The sequence below is a fragment of the Symsagittifera roscoffensis genome, chromosome 1, assembly GCF_963678635.1.
Source record: "Symsagittifera roscoffensis chromosome 1, txSymRosc1.1, whole genome shotgun sequence".
Classification (NCBI taxonomy): domain Eukaryota; kingdom Metazoa; phylum Xenacoelomorpha; order Acoela; family Convolutidae; genus Symsagittifera; species Symsagittifera roscoffensis.
Window position 1 is genome coordinate 11,844,568 of NC_087062.1, and position 17,788 is coordinate 11,862,355.

The 17,788-nt window shown below is 39.1% G+C and overlaps 1 protein-coding gene across 1 annotated transcript; it reads left to right on the top strand.

The window, feature by feature from the left end:
* The first annotated feature begins 4,230 nt into the window (after positions 1-4,230).
* LOC134846363 (junction-mediating and -regulatory protein-like) lies at positions 4,231-4,971 on the top strand. The gene has a single exon (XM_063863723.1). It carries the CDS (start codon positions 4,231-4,233, stop codon positions 4,969-4,971), a length of 741 nt encoding a protein of 246 aa, XP_063719793.1.
* The last annotated feature ends 12,817 nt before the right edge of the window (positions 4,972-17,788 follow it).

The window sequence follows — 17,788 nt, forward strand, 5'->3', positions numbered from 1 at the left end:
CGAAATGACATTATCTGTGAAATTTTACTATTTCGGATCTCAGCTTTTGAATGCAACTGAGTGGTTGTTTTCCCAGACATACTTCGATAATTAGTTTAGTTTGTTTAGCAGAGGTTCGAGTGAGGAACTCAGAGTTGAAATGTTCGAGTCAACTGTTTTGTATTGTCTTATCAAATCGAGAAATGAGCAAAATTCTTGAATCGAGAAATGAGCAAAGTTCGAGAAATGAGCAAAAATTTTTTCGGTATTGGGAGTTTGTTTGAATCTGCTTCACCGACCTGTGGCCGTACTCCGGCTTCAGAAATTTTGAATATCAATCATTACAATTTTTGGAAAATAAGCACATTTTCCCCACTTCCTTGTCATGTTATTTTGTCTAGGACTGAAAGAATTCGATGCACAATTGATCAGTTAGCCTTCGGGGACTTGTCGATATTGATTGGGTCGAAATATGTTCCTCAATTGTCCGATGGTCCATGTAGAAAAAATTGTGGACTGTAGACCGTTGGTTCACTTGGAAAAGCAGAATCAAAATGAGTAATTATATCCCACCAGAAAAACTCGAATCAAATTTACGATCTGCAATTGTCCTGGTTGTGGCAGATGGTAATACTTTTGTTCAAAAAGTCGTCAAAATAAACGCCGAAAAACCCATCCCAAAAATTAAGGTCTAATGAGGAGAAGAACTTGAAGTTTTCTGGGGCGATTCGGGAACTAAGACTGTTTCCGTTGGTAACCGAGTGGCGCCAGAGGTTGTGGCAGTTCTGCTTAATCTAGTAGTTATCCGTTGACAAACTTCTCCTATAATTGCCAGATCCGTTTTTTTTAATGCGACCGTTCTCGAGCGTAACTGTATGATCGGACGAGTAGATGATGGACATTCTGACGAGTTTAAAGTAGGGGTCTCATTTATCCGATTATAAGCTTTTCAGTAAAAATTTCCTCCTGAGGTGAATTTCTTTGATGACCTGCGAAATGATTGGTTTCTTGTATGAGGGAGCCGCGGTTATTTGTGGTGATCGTGGCCAAAAGAATGCTGTCCTTTGATTCTGTTGTAGGACTCATTTCCGACTCATTTCCGTTTTTTCCCTAAGGGACATCAAAGGATATCAGCTTTTTCCATCCGGTGTTAGCGGTCCAGTTGAAGTGTTTCTCAGGCAGGCGATATATGGTTGTTTATCTCCCAGCTTATCCAGTGTCCATCATATTCATGATCTCTAATCCGTTCTCATCATATTTTGTACTTACGCTTACAGCCGAATTATCGTCATCTTGGCTTTGTCTCTTCCCTTTTCTAGCGTTTATCACTCTGCAGTTTTTCTGAATTTCGCTACAGCAATTTTCCTGCGGGACGCTTTTACAATTTTTCTTATGCACAATATCATTTACAGTCTCACAGTGGGCCGCTTTTTCTTGATATAATTAATCTTGCGAAGTGTCCTCCTTTCTAAATACAAATTTCGCAAAAAAATTCCTTCGCTGGGCAGACGTTCAGGTGTCACCTCGTTAATGCGCTCCCATATTTCATTCATGAATTACTTTTTTCCATGTTTGGGCTCGTTTCTTTCCATAAACTAATACTTACATTGAAAAACGGAAGAGTCGTACCGTTTGTCAAAATTCTCGCCATGCTCCAAACTTTAGTGGTTAAATTAGCCCTTCTCATCAATGAGCGCCTGACTCGAAGCTTCCGATGGAATGATGGTTGCCGACAATAATTTTCGTTGTTTTTCACTGTTTCTCAATGTTCAAGATTGAAACTAAAATGAAAGCGTATCAAGACCAGCTAGTCTAGCGGTAACGTACTTGACCTGAAACCGAAAGGTCGCCGATTCGAATCCCGGTCATTCCAAAAATTTTACTACTAAAAAATTTGGAATACACTTGATTTGAACCGGATAAAAAATGTTCCTAAGTCAAACTTGTTTTTAAATGATGTTCTGGACTTGAACTTAATTAGACTTTGGCCAGAATTGACTTCTAACTTCTGGCAAGCGAGAAAATCCCCACTTATTGGCAAAAGTAGTGGCAATAAAGTCGCTTTGGATTTCGATTTCGTTTAAAACTTCATAATTTTGTTCCGAAACAGATATTATTCCGTTGTTTCCTCTTAATGATTTTCGATAATTTTTGAAGGAAAAAAAAAAAATATATATATATATATATATATATATATATATATATATATATATATTGAACAATCGTTTTCTCAATCGAGATACATACAGCCAATCTACAGACGGACGATATACTCGACCGAACCACCACAGACCGAACACAGGTGGAAACATGGTCCGCCGACAATCGACGACAAACCAGACGAAACCCTTAACGACTCAGTTTTTTGTGAGTGAGAAGTACCTCAGTGAAAGGTGATTGTGCAATTTCACGAAGATGTATGCAGACAGCTACTTGCAAGTGAGACAGGAATCCCCCAACCGTTTTTGATGGCCGAAGTTGACAAAAAAAAATATTGTAAGACGTAACTTTTCAGTTTAGTTTCTTCATAAACCAGAGCTATAATTGTTGTACGATCCTTTAAAGTTTTTTATTGTGACCCATCAAATCCATTCAGTGTGCTAAAATGTTGATTTCATTGTGTTTACCGTGCTTTTGCCAATAGTCTAACCCGAATACCCCACCCAGAAAACCCGAAATCCAAAAAAAAAATCGAAAATCGAAAAAATTTGACTAAAAGTTAAAATTTTGGTTTCATTTGCTAGTTTATAGTTAGTAGTCGAAAACTCAAACCCGAACCCACCGTTCCGACCCGTTAGAAAAAAAAAAATTGTGAAAATTTTTGAGAAAATTTTCGCAAAAAATTGAAAAATCCGAAATCGACCCCAAATTGTCTAATTTCGGTACCAAACTGACGTAGACGATAAGAAGAAAAAAAATTTCGAAAAAAAAAAAATTCTCATTTTTTTTGCGAAGAAAAAAACAGCCCGGCAAACGTAAGCACTGCAAAATTACGCAGTGTACAGACCCCTTAGCACTATATCAAGTCAATCCCTTTGAGTTTTTGCAACTCCGGTTGTTTCTGAGCAGGTGTGAGATTCTCAAAATCCGGTTGACTTGATTCCCCCCCGATTTTTTTATCGTGCCGAATGCCGTCGTAAATGTGTATATTAGCCGCTAGCTCGCTCCCTCGTGCTCATAAAACGCTACGTATAGCCGAGCAAAACCGTATATCGCAATACTGTTATGCCCTTGGTGGTTTAAGTCTCAACCACAAGTACCAATCAAAACGTGCCAAAACTTTTTTAGACGGCAAATTAGCCCATAGAAATGATATAATAATCTGGCACGACCTGATCAACAATTCAATCAGCAAGCACAATAGTAACAACGATACAGCACTCACGGAATTCGAACTGCGCAACATTCTGCTTTATTACAAAAGTAATATTGCGGGCGTTTTAGTTTTAAGCGTGACTGGCGACTTAATCTCTAAGCGTAAGCAGAAAGACACTCGCTTACTCCGTCAGTACTTCCAAATTCACCACGAAACTGACCTTGAACTAAAGTCTTTCTCGATAGTCCGAAGTAATACGGCAAACTGAAGATAAATAAAGAACAAAAAAAAGCGACCCTCTCAAAAAAAGCGTCGTGCCGAACGCAACCGCCGCCTAGCTATCGAATCTGCAGCAAAGAACTTTTGATATTCTTTGTAGTGTCAATGTATTTCAATTTGTAATTTAACTCTAAATTACTGTTTTCCTTTTTTTTTTATTTCCGCTCGCTCTAAATCGTAAAGGTGAACTTCCCCACCCCCCTTTGTGAAGTAAAGTGTGACGTTCTTTATTGCAAATCCGGTTTTTCTGAGCAGGTGTGAAGAGTGACATCACACTTGACTTTTTAATCCCCTTTTTTCGATAGTTCACAACCGCCCGCTTTTCCTTTATTTAAAGCTAAGTCATGACAGACAAGCAAGCTCAGAAGCTGTCTAGGTGTTTTGACGGACGTTGGAAATATGAGGAGGAATTTTATAGGCTCTATTCAGATCTGAAAGACTCACTCTTAGCAAATATAAGGACAGTCAAAGTTGAAAGGTCTATCCAGCAGTGCCAAATAGCAATAAAAAACGCAATAAGGAAAAACGACGACCTTCGCATTCTTGCTCAAAAAACGCTAGAACCTAGCAGTGCTCTCGCTGATCTTGACACTTGGTTGATCAGCATTACTTGCCCTCGAGATGAAATGCTGGAATTGTCAATTAGGCACTTGGAAATGGCGAAAACTTTGTTTCCAGAGACTGAAAATGCTGACCCGCAAGCATCGCGAGCTGCTTCAACTGTCAGCCGGTCCACCCGATATAGTTCCCTGCACTCTAGAGCGTCTTCAATGACTTCCAGTCAGCGCAAACATGAACTCGAAATAGCAAAACTGCGACGTCTTGAAATCAAGCGACAAAATGAAACAGGTGTCCGCCTAAAAGAAAAAGAAAACGATTTGGCTCTTGAGACACTTGTTGAGGAGAACAAACGAAAGCTCAATGAGGCCAAATTAGTTGAAACAGAATTAATGGATGATGATTCGGACATTGATACTGACATCAATAAAATCGCTCTGCCTTCGAGTAGAACACAACAAGTTGTCGCTGAAGCCCGAACAGAAGATTGGGTAGATGAAGCACTCGATACACATTCGTCGGAACTTGCATCAACAATAACCATTGTTCCCCGACAAGAACCTCAACCTCCGGGAATCGCCAATTTGGTTTCTTCGTCTCTACTACCAAGCACGGTTGATCTAATAAACGTCCACCTTTTTCCATCCAGTAGCAACCCAAGCGTTTGCCTACCATTACAATCGGTGGTATCATCTACCGTTCATAATTTGAAGATTCCTTCTCAACCTCTCCCACCGCCGCCACCACTACCCCCGCCCCCGTCCTCGCCCCCGCTTCCTTTCATTCCACGTATGCCAGCAGCAATGGTCCCCCACATTACATGCTTCTGTCCCAATTAATACAACAGTCAATACGGCAACCCAGCCAGTGAACCTGGTTCCTATTACTGCTCCACCAGCGAGTATTAATAACTCAACTCGTGTTTCAACAAATCAACCATCCTTCAACCATCCACATCCAGTTCGTTATATACCCAATATGAATACCTGGCACCTCCAACCACCGCGCCATTTACCGCATCAGATTCTACAGTACCCCAGGCGTTAAATACCGTTCAAACTGTCACACCAATAGTGCAACCACCACTTTCACAATACCCGTGCACTGTTGGAGGGACAGTGTTTTACAATAACCAAGCGCAAGTGTCAACACAGCAGTTGTCTCAAGTCCCCAGCTATCCACATAGTGCCTTAGCTTATCCGACATCATTTGTTCCTCAGCCACACAATTTCGCTTCAACCTCAGTTCAACCACCACCTAATGCAGTAACCCTTGAAGATTTAAAGGAAATACTAACTTTCAACCGTAAGGATCCATTACCACCGTGGAACCTTAGGAAATACGGTGGCTGTCCACTTCAGTGGTTTGAATGGATTGGACAATTCCGAAGTGCTGTGGACTCTCAAAACTTGTCAGATGATGTTAAGCTGCACTACCTGAAATCATTAGTCAAAGATAAAGCTGAGACTGCTATAGCTGAGTTTGCCTATAGTGGTACGATGTACAAAGACGCTCTCATGAAACTTGAGAGAAAATTTGGCCAACCTCAAATAATAATACGTGCATATCTGGACAAACTTTATAATTCACCGCCCGTTAAGATGCATAGTTCCGACAGCATCATAAGTTTTGCATCCATGATAGCAAGCATAGTTGGAGTGTTCAAATCTTTACATTACAACGCAGACCTTGAAAGTGCAACACTTCTCGATAAAGCAATAGAGAAGCTCCCACCTAATTTGAAAGAGTCTTGGTCGTTCCACACCGTAAAACGGAGTTTGTATGCTCCGTCTTTAATTGATTTCAATCATTGGCTGGAGGATAAAGCTGAAGCGCAAGAACGTATGCGTCCTTCATCAAATTACAATAGAAATCAAGATAATTCGGTTCGGACAAAAACCAATGTTAAAATGTTTGCCGCAAACTCGCAAGCTAAGTTTGACGCAAATATTCAATATAGTCCATGTTTAGTTTGTAAAGGCAAGCATTCAATTTATAAATGTAGCGTTTTTAAAGAAAAAACTCCAACACAGCGTGCTAAATTTTGCGCTGAAAATAAGCTTTGTTTTTCTTGTTTTCAAGGAAATCACATGTTTAGGAAATGTCCCAAGCCCAAAACTTGTCCTTAACCACAGTGCAAGAGCACTCATAATGTGTTACTGCACGGCGCAGAACGCGTTTTCCCTACAAATAACCAATCTGGTTATGCACCGCACACAACTGCAGCCAATCCCGCAGTTCAAACTCCATTTAGACCCACGACGCAAAACAATATTTGTGGGACATCCCTTATGAATCTAAAAGGACTGATGCCACTTATAAATCTCACAATATCATCAAATGACTCTGAAACCACCGCACTTGTGTTATGTGACACAGCTTGCAGTCACTCTTGTATTTCACCTGAACTCGCTCGCAGACTCAATCTGACAGGTAGGAAAGTTGATTTGACTGTCAATGGTGTCAATTGTTCCGAAGATATTACTTCAGAACAAGTTGATTTGAACGTTTCTTCTGAATTTGATCCAGATATTTCGTTCACCGTTTGTGCATATGTAAAAAACAACATTTACATAGGTTCAGATATAATTAACGTTCGTAGGTTGCAAGAGAAATACTCTCACTTGGAACCAATTGATTCAGTCGAATTTCGGTACGCTGATGTCGAAATGATTTTAGGTCAAGATGTTTATGAGTACATTTGTCCTCTGGAATACTGCCAGGATAAAAGCCAAAAATCACCTTTCGCCGTTCGCCTTCCAATTGGATGGGTCTTAAGTGGTCCACTCCCTGCCTCCACCGGCCTGATCTCAACATGCTTGCATTGAAGATGTAAGTTTGGTAGAGCAGGTCAAATCTTGGTACGAACTTGAATCATACGGTACGTATAAACGAGCAGATGCCCGATCGTCAGACGATAAAAGGGCGAATAAAATTTTAGAAGCATCAACTATACATGATGGTGATAGATACGCTGTTGGGATGCTTTGGGCCGAATACCACTCACAGTTGCCCAACAACTACTACTCCGCCTTAGCACAACTTAAATCTATGGAAAAACGTTTAGACAAAGACACAAACCTCAGGGCTTTATACGCAAAAAACATTCAAGAAGATTTTGACAAAGGTTACGTCATCGAAGTGAATACACATGACTGCACAAATCGTTCCGCTAGGGAATGGTATCTTCCTCATCACCCCGTGATTAATCCAAATAAACCCGGAAAAGTCCGCCGCGTCCTAAATGGTGCAGCCAAATTTCATGGATCGTCACTTAATAAAGCTCTTTTGGTTGGCCCAGATTTGCTTCAGAATCTGCTGGCCGTCCTAATGAGATTCCGTCAACATCAACATGCAGTATCAGCTGATATTGAAGGCATGTTCCTTCAGGTTGGTGTTCTCCCAATCGACCAACCGTCACTTCGTTTTCTGTGGCGGGCGGATCCCACAACCGATGTGGTAACGTATCAATACACGCGACACATTTTCGGAGCTCGTGACTCGCCCACATGTGCTAATTTTGCTCTTCGAAAGACAGCTCGCGACAATCAAGTTTTGTTCCCCGACGCAGCGTCAGCCGTGTTGCAAAAATTCTATATGGACGATTATCTTGATTCGTTTCCCGAAACTGAACAGGCATTAAAATTAAGTAAGGACCTTGTAGAACTACTTAAGTTAGGAGGATTTAAGTTGGCAAAATTCGTGAGCAATGTCAAAGAGATTCAGAAAAAGTTATGTACGTCAAGCGACAATTTAAGTCAAGTTAAGGAGATTCTAAGTAGTGAAGGTCAAGAATCGCATGTTCTAGGTTCGAAATGGGAACACGTTCTCGATACATTGGTAGTTAGTCGAGGTGTAAACAGAGAACTGAAGGATACTGTTACCCAACGTACAGTTCTAAGTTTTGTCTCTTCAGTTTTCGACCGTATTGGGTTAGTCGCTCCGTACACTGTCAGAGCCCGACTACTTCTTAAAGAGATTTGGAGAATCAGTGGTCAACAATGGGATAACCCACTTCCTTTGGACTTGAATGCCAAATTCCTCGAATGGCGGTCTGGTCTACCCATCCTGGGTCAACTGATCATACCGAGATGCTACTTTCCATCCGCAGTTGACAAAATTGAACTCCACATGTTTGGTGACAGTTCACAGGAAGTCTTCTGTGCAGTTGTATTTCTCCGTGCGCGGATTATTGATACACATGAGACAAAACTCGCCTTCATTTTGGGTACAGCCCGCGTAGCGCCAATGAAGGCTATTTCCATCCCAAAATTAGAGCTGCAAGCTTCTTTGCTTGCTACACGCCTCAAAATAGATATCATGAAAGCACTTTCGATCCCTATAAATGATGTCTTTATGTGGACTGACAGTACAACTGTGCTACAATGGCTCCATTCGACTGCAAAGCAGCCAGTATTCGTCGCTAATCGAGTAGGCGAAATATTGGAAGTTACCACTGTCGACGAATGGTATCACGTAGATACTGAAAACAACCAAGCTGATACTCGAGGTATTGCCGCTGAAGCCTTGAAGGACAGCAGCTGAAATCAAGGTCCCAGCTTCCTCAGAACCAGTGATTGGCCCTTTCGACCAAATGTCGATGTGATTACAAAAATAAATTTAAAAGGTCCTATCGATGATGTCATCGATACTGCCACTAATTTTGTAATCAATCCGTCAGTCCCTGAACCCGTCATTAAGTGGAAACGTTACAGCTCGTTTCTCAAATTATTGCGCGTAGTAGCATTCATCCTCCGATTAAATCCTAAATTTAATCATTTCCGTGGAACATTCGCTAATATCTTTAAACCGTCTGAGATAGATAATTCTCAACGAATGTTGTGTCTTCTTTCTCAAAATCCCCTCAGAGTTCAAATTATTGAGTTCTCAGAAATATGTTAAGAATGTAAGCCCTATTGCAACTCTCTCCCTATTCATTGACCCCGATGGACTTCTTAGATCCATAGGACGCATTAGTCGTCTCTCTGAACTCGAATTTAAAAATAAATATCCCATCATACTTGATGGCCGTCATCCATTAGTCAAATTGTTTGTGGCTCATCAACACAACAAAGATGAGCATCAGTCAATTGACTACCTACGATCTGTCATCCAGATAGAATATGCAATCTTAAAATTAAGATCATTGCTCCGTAACATTGAACTTAATTGTAAAAACTGCCGAAAGCGAAAGTTGAAAACCATCACCCCTTTCATGTCTGATCTGCCAATTGAGCGTCTTGGATACCGCCAAGCGCCCTTCAACAATTGCGGAGTCGATTACTTCGGACCCTTTCACGTAACAATCCGTAGGAGTTCGGAGAAACGTTGGGCGTTTTTGTTCACTTGTTTGACCACTAGAGCCATCCATATTGAAGTCGTACCATCATTGGATTCAAGCTCCTGTGTCATGGGAGTAGAACGATTCATCGCTAGACGAGGAATTCCATCGAAAATTTGGTCCGATAATGGTACAAACTTTGTCGGTGCAGAGAAAGAGCTTCTTCTGTGTACTCGAGCATGGAATGATCTTGCGCCCGCTCTCCTTGTCCACAAAGGCATCGAATGGAAGTATAACCCACCATCTTCACCACATCATGGTGGCTCTTGGGAACGTCTTGTACGTAGTTGCAAGAGAGTTTTCTACTCCATCCTCACACCCCGTAAATTAACCGATGAGGTACTCCAGGCCACATTTTGTCTGGTGGAACAGTCCCTCAATGCGCGTCCACTTACAGCGGTAAGCAGTGACCCGAATGAGATTGAGCTTTAACGCCAAATCACTTCTTGATAGGCCAGCGCTCAGTTAGTTTCCCGTCGATTGCGACGGACGAACATTTCGATCATTGAAAGCGTTATCTTCGCGCACAAGGATACGCTAACGCCATCTGGACTAGATGGCTACGCGAGTACGTTCCGACTCTCAACAAACGCCGTAAATGGCACACACCTACCGAACAAGAACTCAAAGCCGAAGATCTTGTTTGGATCGTCGAGGATAGTAGCCCGCGTGTTTACTACCCTCTCGCTCGCGTTAAAACGCTTAACTATGGCAAAAACGCTACCGCCCGTTCCGCACTCCTTAAAACCGCAACAGGAGATTTAACCCGACCTCTTGTTAAACTCGCCCCAGTTCTCGCTCCGTTGGGGCCCGAGGATGTTCAAGATTGAAACTAAAATGAAAGCATATCAAGACCAGCTAGTCAAGCGGTAACGTACTTCACCTGAAACCGAAATGTCGCCGGTTCGAATCCCGGTCATTCCAAGTATTTTACTACTAAAAAACTTGGAATACACTTGATTTGAACCGGATAAAAAATGTTCCTAAGTCAAACTTGTTTTTAAATGATGTTCTGGACATGAACTTAATTAGACTTTGGCCAGAATTGACTTCTAACTTCTGGCAAGCGTGAAAATCCCCACTTATTGGCAAAAGTAGTGACAAAAAAGTCGATTTAGATTTCGATTTCGTTTAAAACTTGATAATTTTGTTCCGAAACAGATATTATTCCGTTGTTTCCTCTTATCGATTTTCGATAATTATTGAAGGAAAAAAATATATATATTGAACAATCGTGTTCTCAATCGAGATACATACAGCCAATCTACAGACCGACGATATACTCGACCGACCCACCACAGAGCGAACACAGGTGGAAACACTCAATGTTTTTCATCTTGTCCCTGATCTTTTCCGCTCGTCAGTCTCTCTGATGTTAAACGTACTGACTAAATTTGTCAATGCTCCGTAAAATTTTTCGATTGAGGTTAAAAAGCTTTCAGTTCTCGAATGTGATTTTGGAAACTTTTTAAGAGTTTCGTCTAATCGCTCTCAAAATTCTTCATGAGAATTAGCTAAAATTTTTCCTCGATGGTTTTTCTGAGCAAATACACTATTTATTTTGTCTTTTCTTCGTTGTTCCGCTTTTCTTTGGCGGCTTTTTATGTTTCCAACGCTTTCTTGTTCCTTGTATCCCGACTGGCTCTCTCTGAGTTGAGCTCACCTCCTGATTCCTGTTCCAAAATGGCAATCTGAGTTTTTGGGACTCCGGTACGCTAAGACTATCAATTTTTCCAGATTCTTGCAACTTTTTCCAGCTGAATTTGGTCGCTCAATTGGGTCCAAGAACGTGGCAGCTCCATAGTGTGGTTCGACCTGAATTAAGGAATTTTGCGGAAGTTCGATTCGTTTGACTGCGCCATAGAAAAAAAACTAAGATATTCTCAATATGTATGATCAACACTGTTTCTGAACCATTGCTTGCTACCACAAGTGGTGCGTTGCTCAGTTTCCTTTTTGTGTGTAAAACTTTACGGTCTTTGAGTCTTGGAAAAACTTTAGCTGCAAAAACATGATTACTTGGGGAATCTTTTCCGGTCAGTTTAACATGCTTTTCGATTTGCAAGATATGAGCAGCATTGTGTTTTTTTGATTTTTGGGCAAGTAAAAACAGTTGAATTTTTTCTAATCAAAAAAATTATTATTAGTTGTTTTTAGTGTATTTTTGATAAATGGTTGACAGTTTGAAGGGCTCTTCTTTCCAGTGCTATAATTCCGGCCTATTTTAAAATCATAAGTTATTCTACGGTTTGCTTCGTAGTAGGGAGAATTTCTATGCAATCTTTCGTTGAGCGCTTGAAGGACCAATGTTGCACCGTAATGTACACAAAAAAACTTACTTGATCACCTGACATCGAATTGACAGTGTCTGAAGACGAGCGATAAAATGATTGATCATTCTAGGTCTATTACAGTTCAAGTTTTGTTCCAGTAGCGTTACTCAGTAGGAGGTTTAGGGCGTGCGTTTTGCCTCGGGTAGTCGACCCTCTGACCTTCCGGAATAACCCCAATATGGCACTAATTCAATAAAAGTACCTTTTGCAGACTGGCAAGGAAAATGTTCCTAACTCTTTTTTTGCCCACCTTATACTTCTTTTGAGGAAAAAGTGCTAAAAATATAATTCTGTGGTCAAAACTCTCACCGTCAAAGTTTTAGTTCAAATAGTGTTTTTCTCCTAATTTGAAAGAGCTCGAAAAATCTATTTAGCCAAGCTAGGATGAAAAATGACAATCTTTTCCTCTTTCAAGGAAATCCTTGAGACCACACAAAAATTAAGACGCAAAAACACTGAGACGCAAAAACTACATTCGCTCAAGCTGAAAGAAAGCTGCAAAACGCTTAGTTTTTAGTCAGCTTTTGTCACTTGAAGAAGCAAATGTAAAAGCAACAAATTGTGTCGAAAACTTTCTAGTTTTGATTGCCAAAGGAAAAGTAACTTCAAAAATTTAAAAGTAGTAATCAGGTAAAATTCGTATCAGGGTGAAACTTCGAGTGTTCCGTCTTCAATCTAAGTTCTTTGAGTAGATTTTCAGCTTGTTTCAGCTGGTAGATTTCCCGTCCAATCTTTATTTGGGTATTTGATGAACCGATTTTGTAAGAGCAATGTACATGACCAATTTTGAACACGTCATTAAAAAAACTCAATCAAATAGAGTTAGTCAGCCACTTTGTAGACTTGGATGGAGCTCTTTCGACAACACAGAGTGACCAAACTTGGCAAAACATTCTGAATTGCAAGGAAATTGTGTAAAAATACTTTTTTTGAGTAGACTTTGGAAAATTTTGACAAAGAAAAAATTATCGGACTCTCAAAGTGTTTCTTTTTGGCTCTAAAAGAGCCTTTAGAAAACACTTAAGGTTTTTTATCAGAAGCAATCAGATCTGCAGAAAAATTATTTAGTTTTGGTCGGAAAATTTTTGGCCAGAAAACGTAATTTGAGAAAAACAATCTGAAGCATAATCTTTCTAACATGAGGCTTTTAAATTGCCGATGCAACACATATTCGGTCGCCGGCTATCAAATTGACAGGGACAAAGGCAAGCTTTTTCTATTAATTTTTTCAATTTTTTCGATGTTTTGGCTGGTTTTCTTCCAAAAGTAAACATTTACGTTAAATGAATTAAGAGTGTTACCGCTGGTCAAAAAACTTGCCTTACTTCTGAACTTTGGGTGGTTAAATCAGCCCTTTTCATCTCTAAGCGCCTGACTTAAAGCTTGTGATGGAATGATGGTTGCCGACTTTGTGTCTAATCCACTCCTTGTCTTCTGTCTCTCCGATGTTACAGGTACTGGTTAAATCTTTCAACGCTCCCCAGAAATGCTCAAGTTTTTCTGTTTCCGTCTTAACAGTTTGTACCTTTCAAACGAGCTACGTTAAATAGCTGCAAAAATTCTTCGTGTGAAGTAGCTAAAATTTTCACTCGAGGTGTTTTATGCGCGAACGCGCTATTTCCTTTGTTTCCTAGTGCTAAAAACAGAATCAAGCGCAACTTTTGATAACTTGGCTTCGTGTCAACCCGTTAAGCTTTTTCTGTTCTTCATTGATCTGATTTTCGGTGGCTTTTTATGTTTTAATCTCGTTTTAGTTCCTTAAATTGCAACTGGCTCTCTGTGTGTCCAGCTCACTTTCTGGTTCGTCATGTTCCAAAATGGTAATCTGATTTTCTGAGACCTCCGGTCGGCTAAGTGAATCGATATCCAGATTCTTTTTTACAATTAATAAGAATTGAAGTTGGTCGCTCTATTATTGACAATTGAAGTAGGTCGCTCCATCAAGAATGTGGCAGCTCCATGGTGTGATTTGGCCAGAATGAAAGAATTTCGCCCAGGTTCGATTCGTTTGACTGCGCCATAGTAAAATATTAAGATGTTCCAACTAATATGTTCAAACTTTGTACAATTAAACTAAATATAAAACAATCAAGAATCAAGTTGAATTAAAGTGTCTGTTCTAAAATGAACACAAACTGTGAAGGATTGACTTTTTTTTGTGAAGCATTTTTTATCGCAAAAGGCGCGAAGCTCAGCTTCGCCTATGTATGTAAAGTTTTAAATTCTACCATTATTGCAAAAGCTTTGGCTGCTTGAAAAGTGGTACATGATTAATTGGGGAATATTTTTATGGTATTTTGTGTATGAATCATTGGGACAAAAAGTGCCCGGTCAGTTTTAAATTCTTTTCGACTTGTATTGTTTAATTAGCATAATGTCGTATTTTGATTTTTTTTGAGTAAGTAGAGTTAGTTGAATTTTCTTTTTCATCAAAAAATTTATTATTGATGATTGATATGATGTAATTATGGTAAATGATTTGCAGTTTGAAGAGCTTTTCAATCCAATTTGGATTTCCAGCTTGTTTTTTTCTCTAACAAAAATTATTTTAATGTTTGCTTTGCGGTAGAGAGGATTTCTGTGCAATCTTTCGCTGAGCACTTGAGTGACCAATTTTGCCTCGTAATGTACTCAAAAATACATTTTTGACCACCTGCCATCAAACCGACAATGTCTGAAGACAAGCTGTAAAATGATTGATAGTTCTGTTTCTATTACGGGTCAAATTTTGTTCCAGTAGCGTTACTCAGTAGCAGGTTTAGGACGGGCTTTTCATTTCAGGTAGTTGACCCCCTCATCTCCCGAAATGTCCATGATTTGGTATTAATGCAAGAAAATTACCTTTTGCTGCGTGACAATAAAAATTTTTCCAAAGACGTTTTTTGCCGAAGTCATGATTCCCAGCAGAACCTTCAAAAATTTGGTTTGAAGGGGTCTTCATGCTGATTTGGGGAGCTGGAAAAATGGTTCGAAAAAAGTGAAAAAAGCTGCAAATGCCTAATTATGAAAATTTGAATGCTAACACTTGTGTCGAAGAAGTTCTAATATTGATCGCCAGAAGGAAGATTTTTTTTTTAAATATGGAAATAGTGATCAGACAAAGCTCGTATCAAGGTAACACTTTGAATGTTACGACTTCTTTTTAATTTCAATGGGTAGATTTCCACATTGTTTCACTTGGTAGATCTCCAATAGTTGTGCATTTGATGAACCAATTGCATGGAGCTCAGCCGAAAGTTCAGAAAAACCAAACTTGGCAAAATTTTCTGAATCGCGAGGAATTTGTGTTTTGACCAAGTTTTTCAAAAAAATTTACCAGAAAAGGCTTATCGGAATCTCAAAATCATTCTATCTGGCTCCAAAAGAGCCTTTCGAAAACATTTAGGGCTGCGCTTTTTTGCACTAATTCATATTGAAATAAAGGGGGACCGTACTCTGAAAAAAATGATTTTTTGTTTAAAATCCTTAACGCCGCCAAAAATATCGTCATTTTAGTGTCATTTGAGAGAATTCGGAAAGTTATTTGGGCTAACCTAATAAAAATTGGATTATCTGCTCCTTCCTTGAAGAAATTCTAGATCGTTACTTGTGATACTACACAAAAATTTAGGAAGCATAAATAACCTTGAGTTACAAAAACTACATTTTCTCAAGTGAAACAAAAACTGCAAAAACGTATAATTTTGGTTCATCTTTCACGAACTGCAGAAGCAAAAAAATAGAAGATGTTTCGAAATGATTCGCCAGAAAGAACGTCATTTTTAAAATTAGGAAAAATAATCAGTTAAAGCTCTTACTAATTTAAAATTTTGATTGTTACGTTTTTCCTTCAATTTTATGGAAAGATTTCCAGTTTTTTCTTCTTTATCATATACCAGTCTACTGTTTGTTCCGTGGTAGGGATGAGTTTTGTGCAATCTTTCATGTTGCATTCGATGGAACGTAACATACACGACAGATTGCATAGGATTTTTTGAAGGGTTGGGGGATTGCGGTCAACTTTTTTGTTTATGTTTGGTAAGCCAACTTTACGCTTGCAATTAGCAAAGGTTAACTAACTGAAAAGAATCACTTGAATCATTTGTAATTTAAATCATAATAACGTCAAACTTCTATGCGTTCCTTGCTAAGTTATCCTGGAGATAACAAATATGCCTGGGACGGCAAAGATCCTACGTTCAAATCTGGGCAGCGCCTGTTTTTTTTTTCAAACTCGAACTATTCTGTTTCAAACAAAATTTTCGGCTAGTTATGTATCTACTTATGTTGTCGGCCTACTTGTCACATCTCGGATCGTTTTTTTTTTGCTGCGCAATTTTTTTTATTGTTTCTCTCAGTGTTTGATGTACTCATACAATTTCTACTTTTACTTTTTTCACTTCGTATTGCCTTCTTTGTTTTTTTTGTTTCGCTGAAAAACTTTCTTGGTCCAAATTTTTTCAGCCTATTTTTATCAGCGCATGGCACAATTTTAGGTCGTTTCAAGGGAAAGACCATTTTAATTCTCCCCTCCGCCCTTTTCAATTTGGTTGTATGTTTACCAATCGGTTTGTTGAATTTTTTTGTCATCGAAAATTAATTCCTTCAAAAAAGTCTGTGGGTTAACATTTGACCTGTATTAACTTTCTCAAAATTTACCGTTCTCAAGTCTGAGTTTTTGATTTCAATGATTGGAACAGTTTTGAAAAGCTCCCTGAATGAGCGACTACGCCCAAAATTTTTATGATTTAATTTTATGGCCCTCGGATGAGTCATATGTTTAATTTTTTGACCACTTCTTAAACTTGTTGAATATTCTCCAAACCACCCAGCCATATCTGAGATTTTGGGTTCAATTCACATAACGGGTTGAGGAAAACTATTTTGCTTACTTAGCGCAAATTTTTCTGAACCCGAAAGCTATGGTCCTCGGAAAAGTCAAAATGTTGATTTCTTGACTGTTTTCTGAATTGACTTTGACTACTCTCCCAATTGTGAGACTTTGGGTTTAATTGAAAATACAGGCTGCGTGATTTCATTCTGCATAAGTGGCTACTTCTACACATTTAAGGTGGCTACTTCCACACATTTAAATTTTTCACACAAAAATTTAAGGTTCTTGGAAGTGTCAAAATTTTGATTTATTGGCCGTTTTTTGAACTTTACTCGCTGTCAAATCTGATAACATAAGTTGAATTTCATCGCAAGTGATGACTTTTATGTTTCATTGCAAGTGATGCGAAGCTCCGCTTCGTCTCTGAGTGAATAATTGGAGCACTTCGAAAAATTTGAATGACTATACTTGGTTCAATTTCTGAGAAGTCAGCAATTTGGTGGAAAAATGTCATTTTGAGCATTTGCGGAACACTTTGACCAAAAAATGCTTTTCGGAGCCTTTAGAAAAAAGTTCGGGCTGTAATTATTATCAAAAACAATCAGAACTGCAGAAAAATAAATTTTTGTTTTGGCGAGAATTTTTTGACCAAAAAACCTAGATTGAACAAAGATTACTCGGGCATTTTCATTTCGTCATGCGGCATTTAAACTGCTGAAACAATTATTAATTGATCACATGTCAACTAAATGACAGTATCGAAGACAAGCTAAGAATTGATTGATAGTTCCGGGTCTATCACGGGGTCAAGTTTTGTTCCAGTAAATTTACCCAGTAAAGGACTTAGGCAGCTCTCCTCAGGCATTCGACCCACATCACCGCTCGAGGTGTTCCTCATTCGGTATTAATACAGAAAAATTACATTTTGCTGACCGACGAAAAAACTTTTGTCAAGACTTTTTTGCCCTGTTTATATCTGTAATGAGGGAGAGGGAATAGTGCGGCAAAAAAATCATTTTTCTGGTCAAAACCCCAGCACCGCAGAAAGTTTGGTCAAAATAGGGTCTTCATCGTGATTTGGGAGAGCAAGAAAAATCAATAATCTGCACCTGCCTTAAATCTTAAATTTGCCTCTGGTGGTAGCACACAATAAATTTTTTAACCAAACA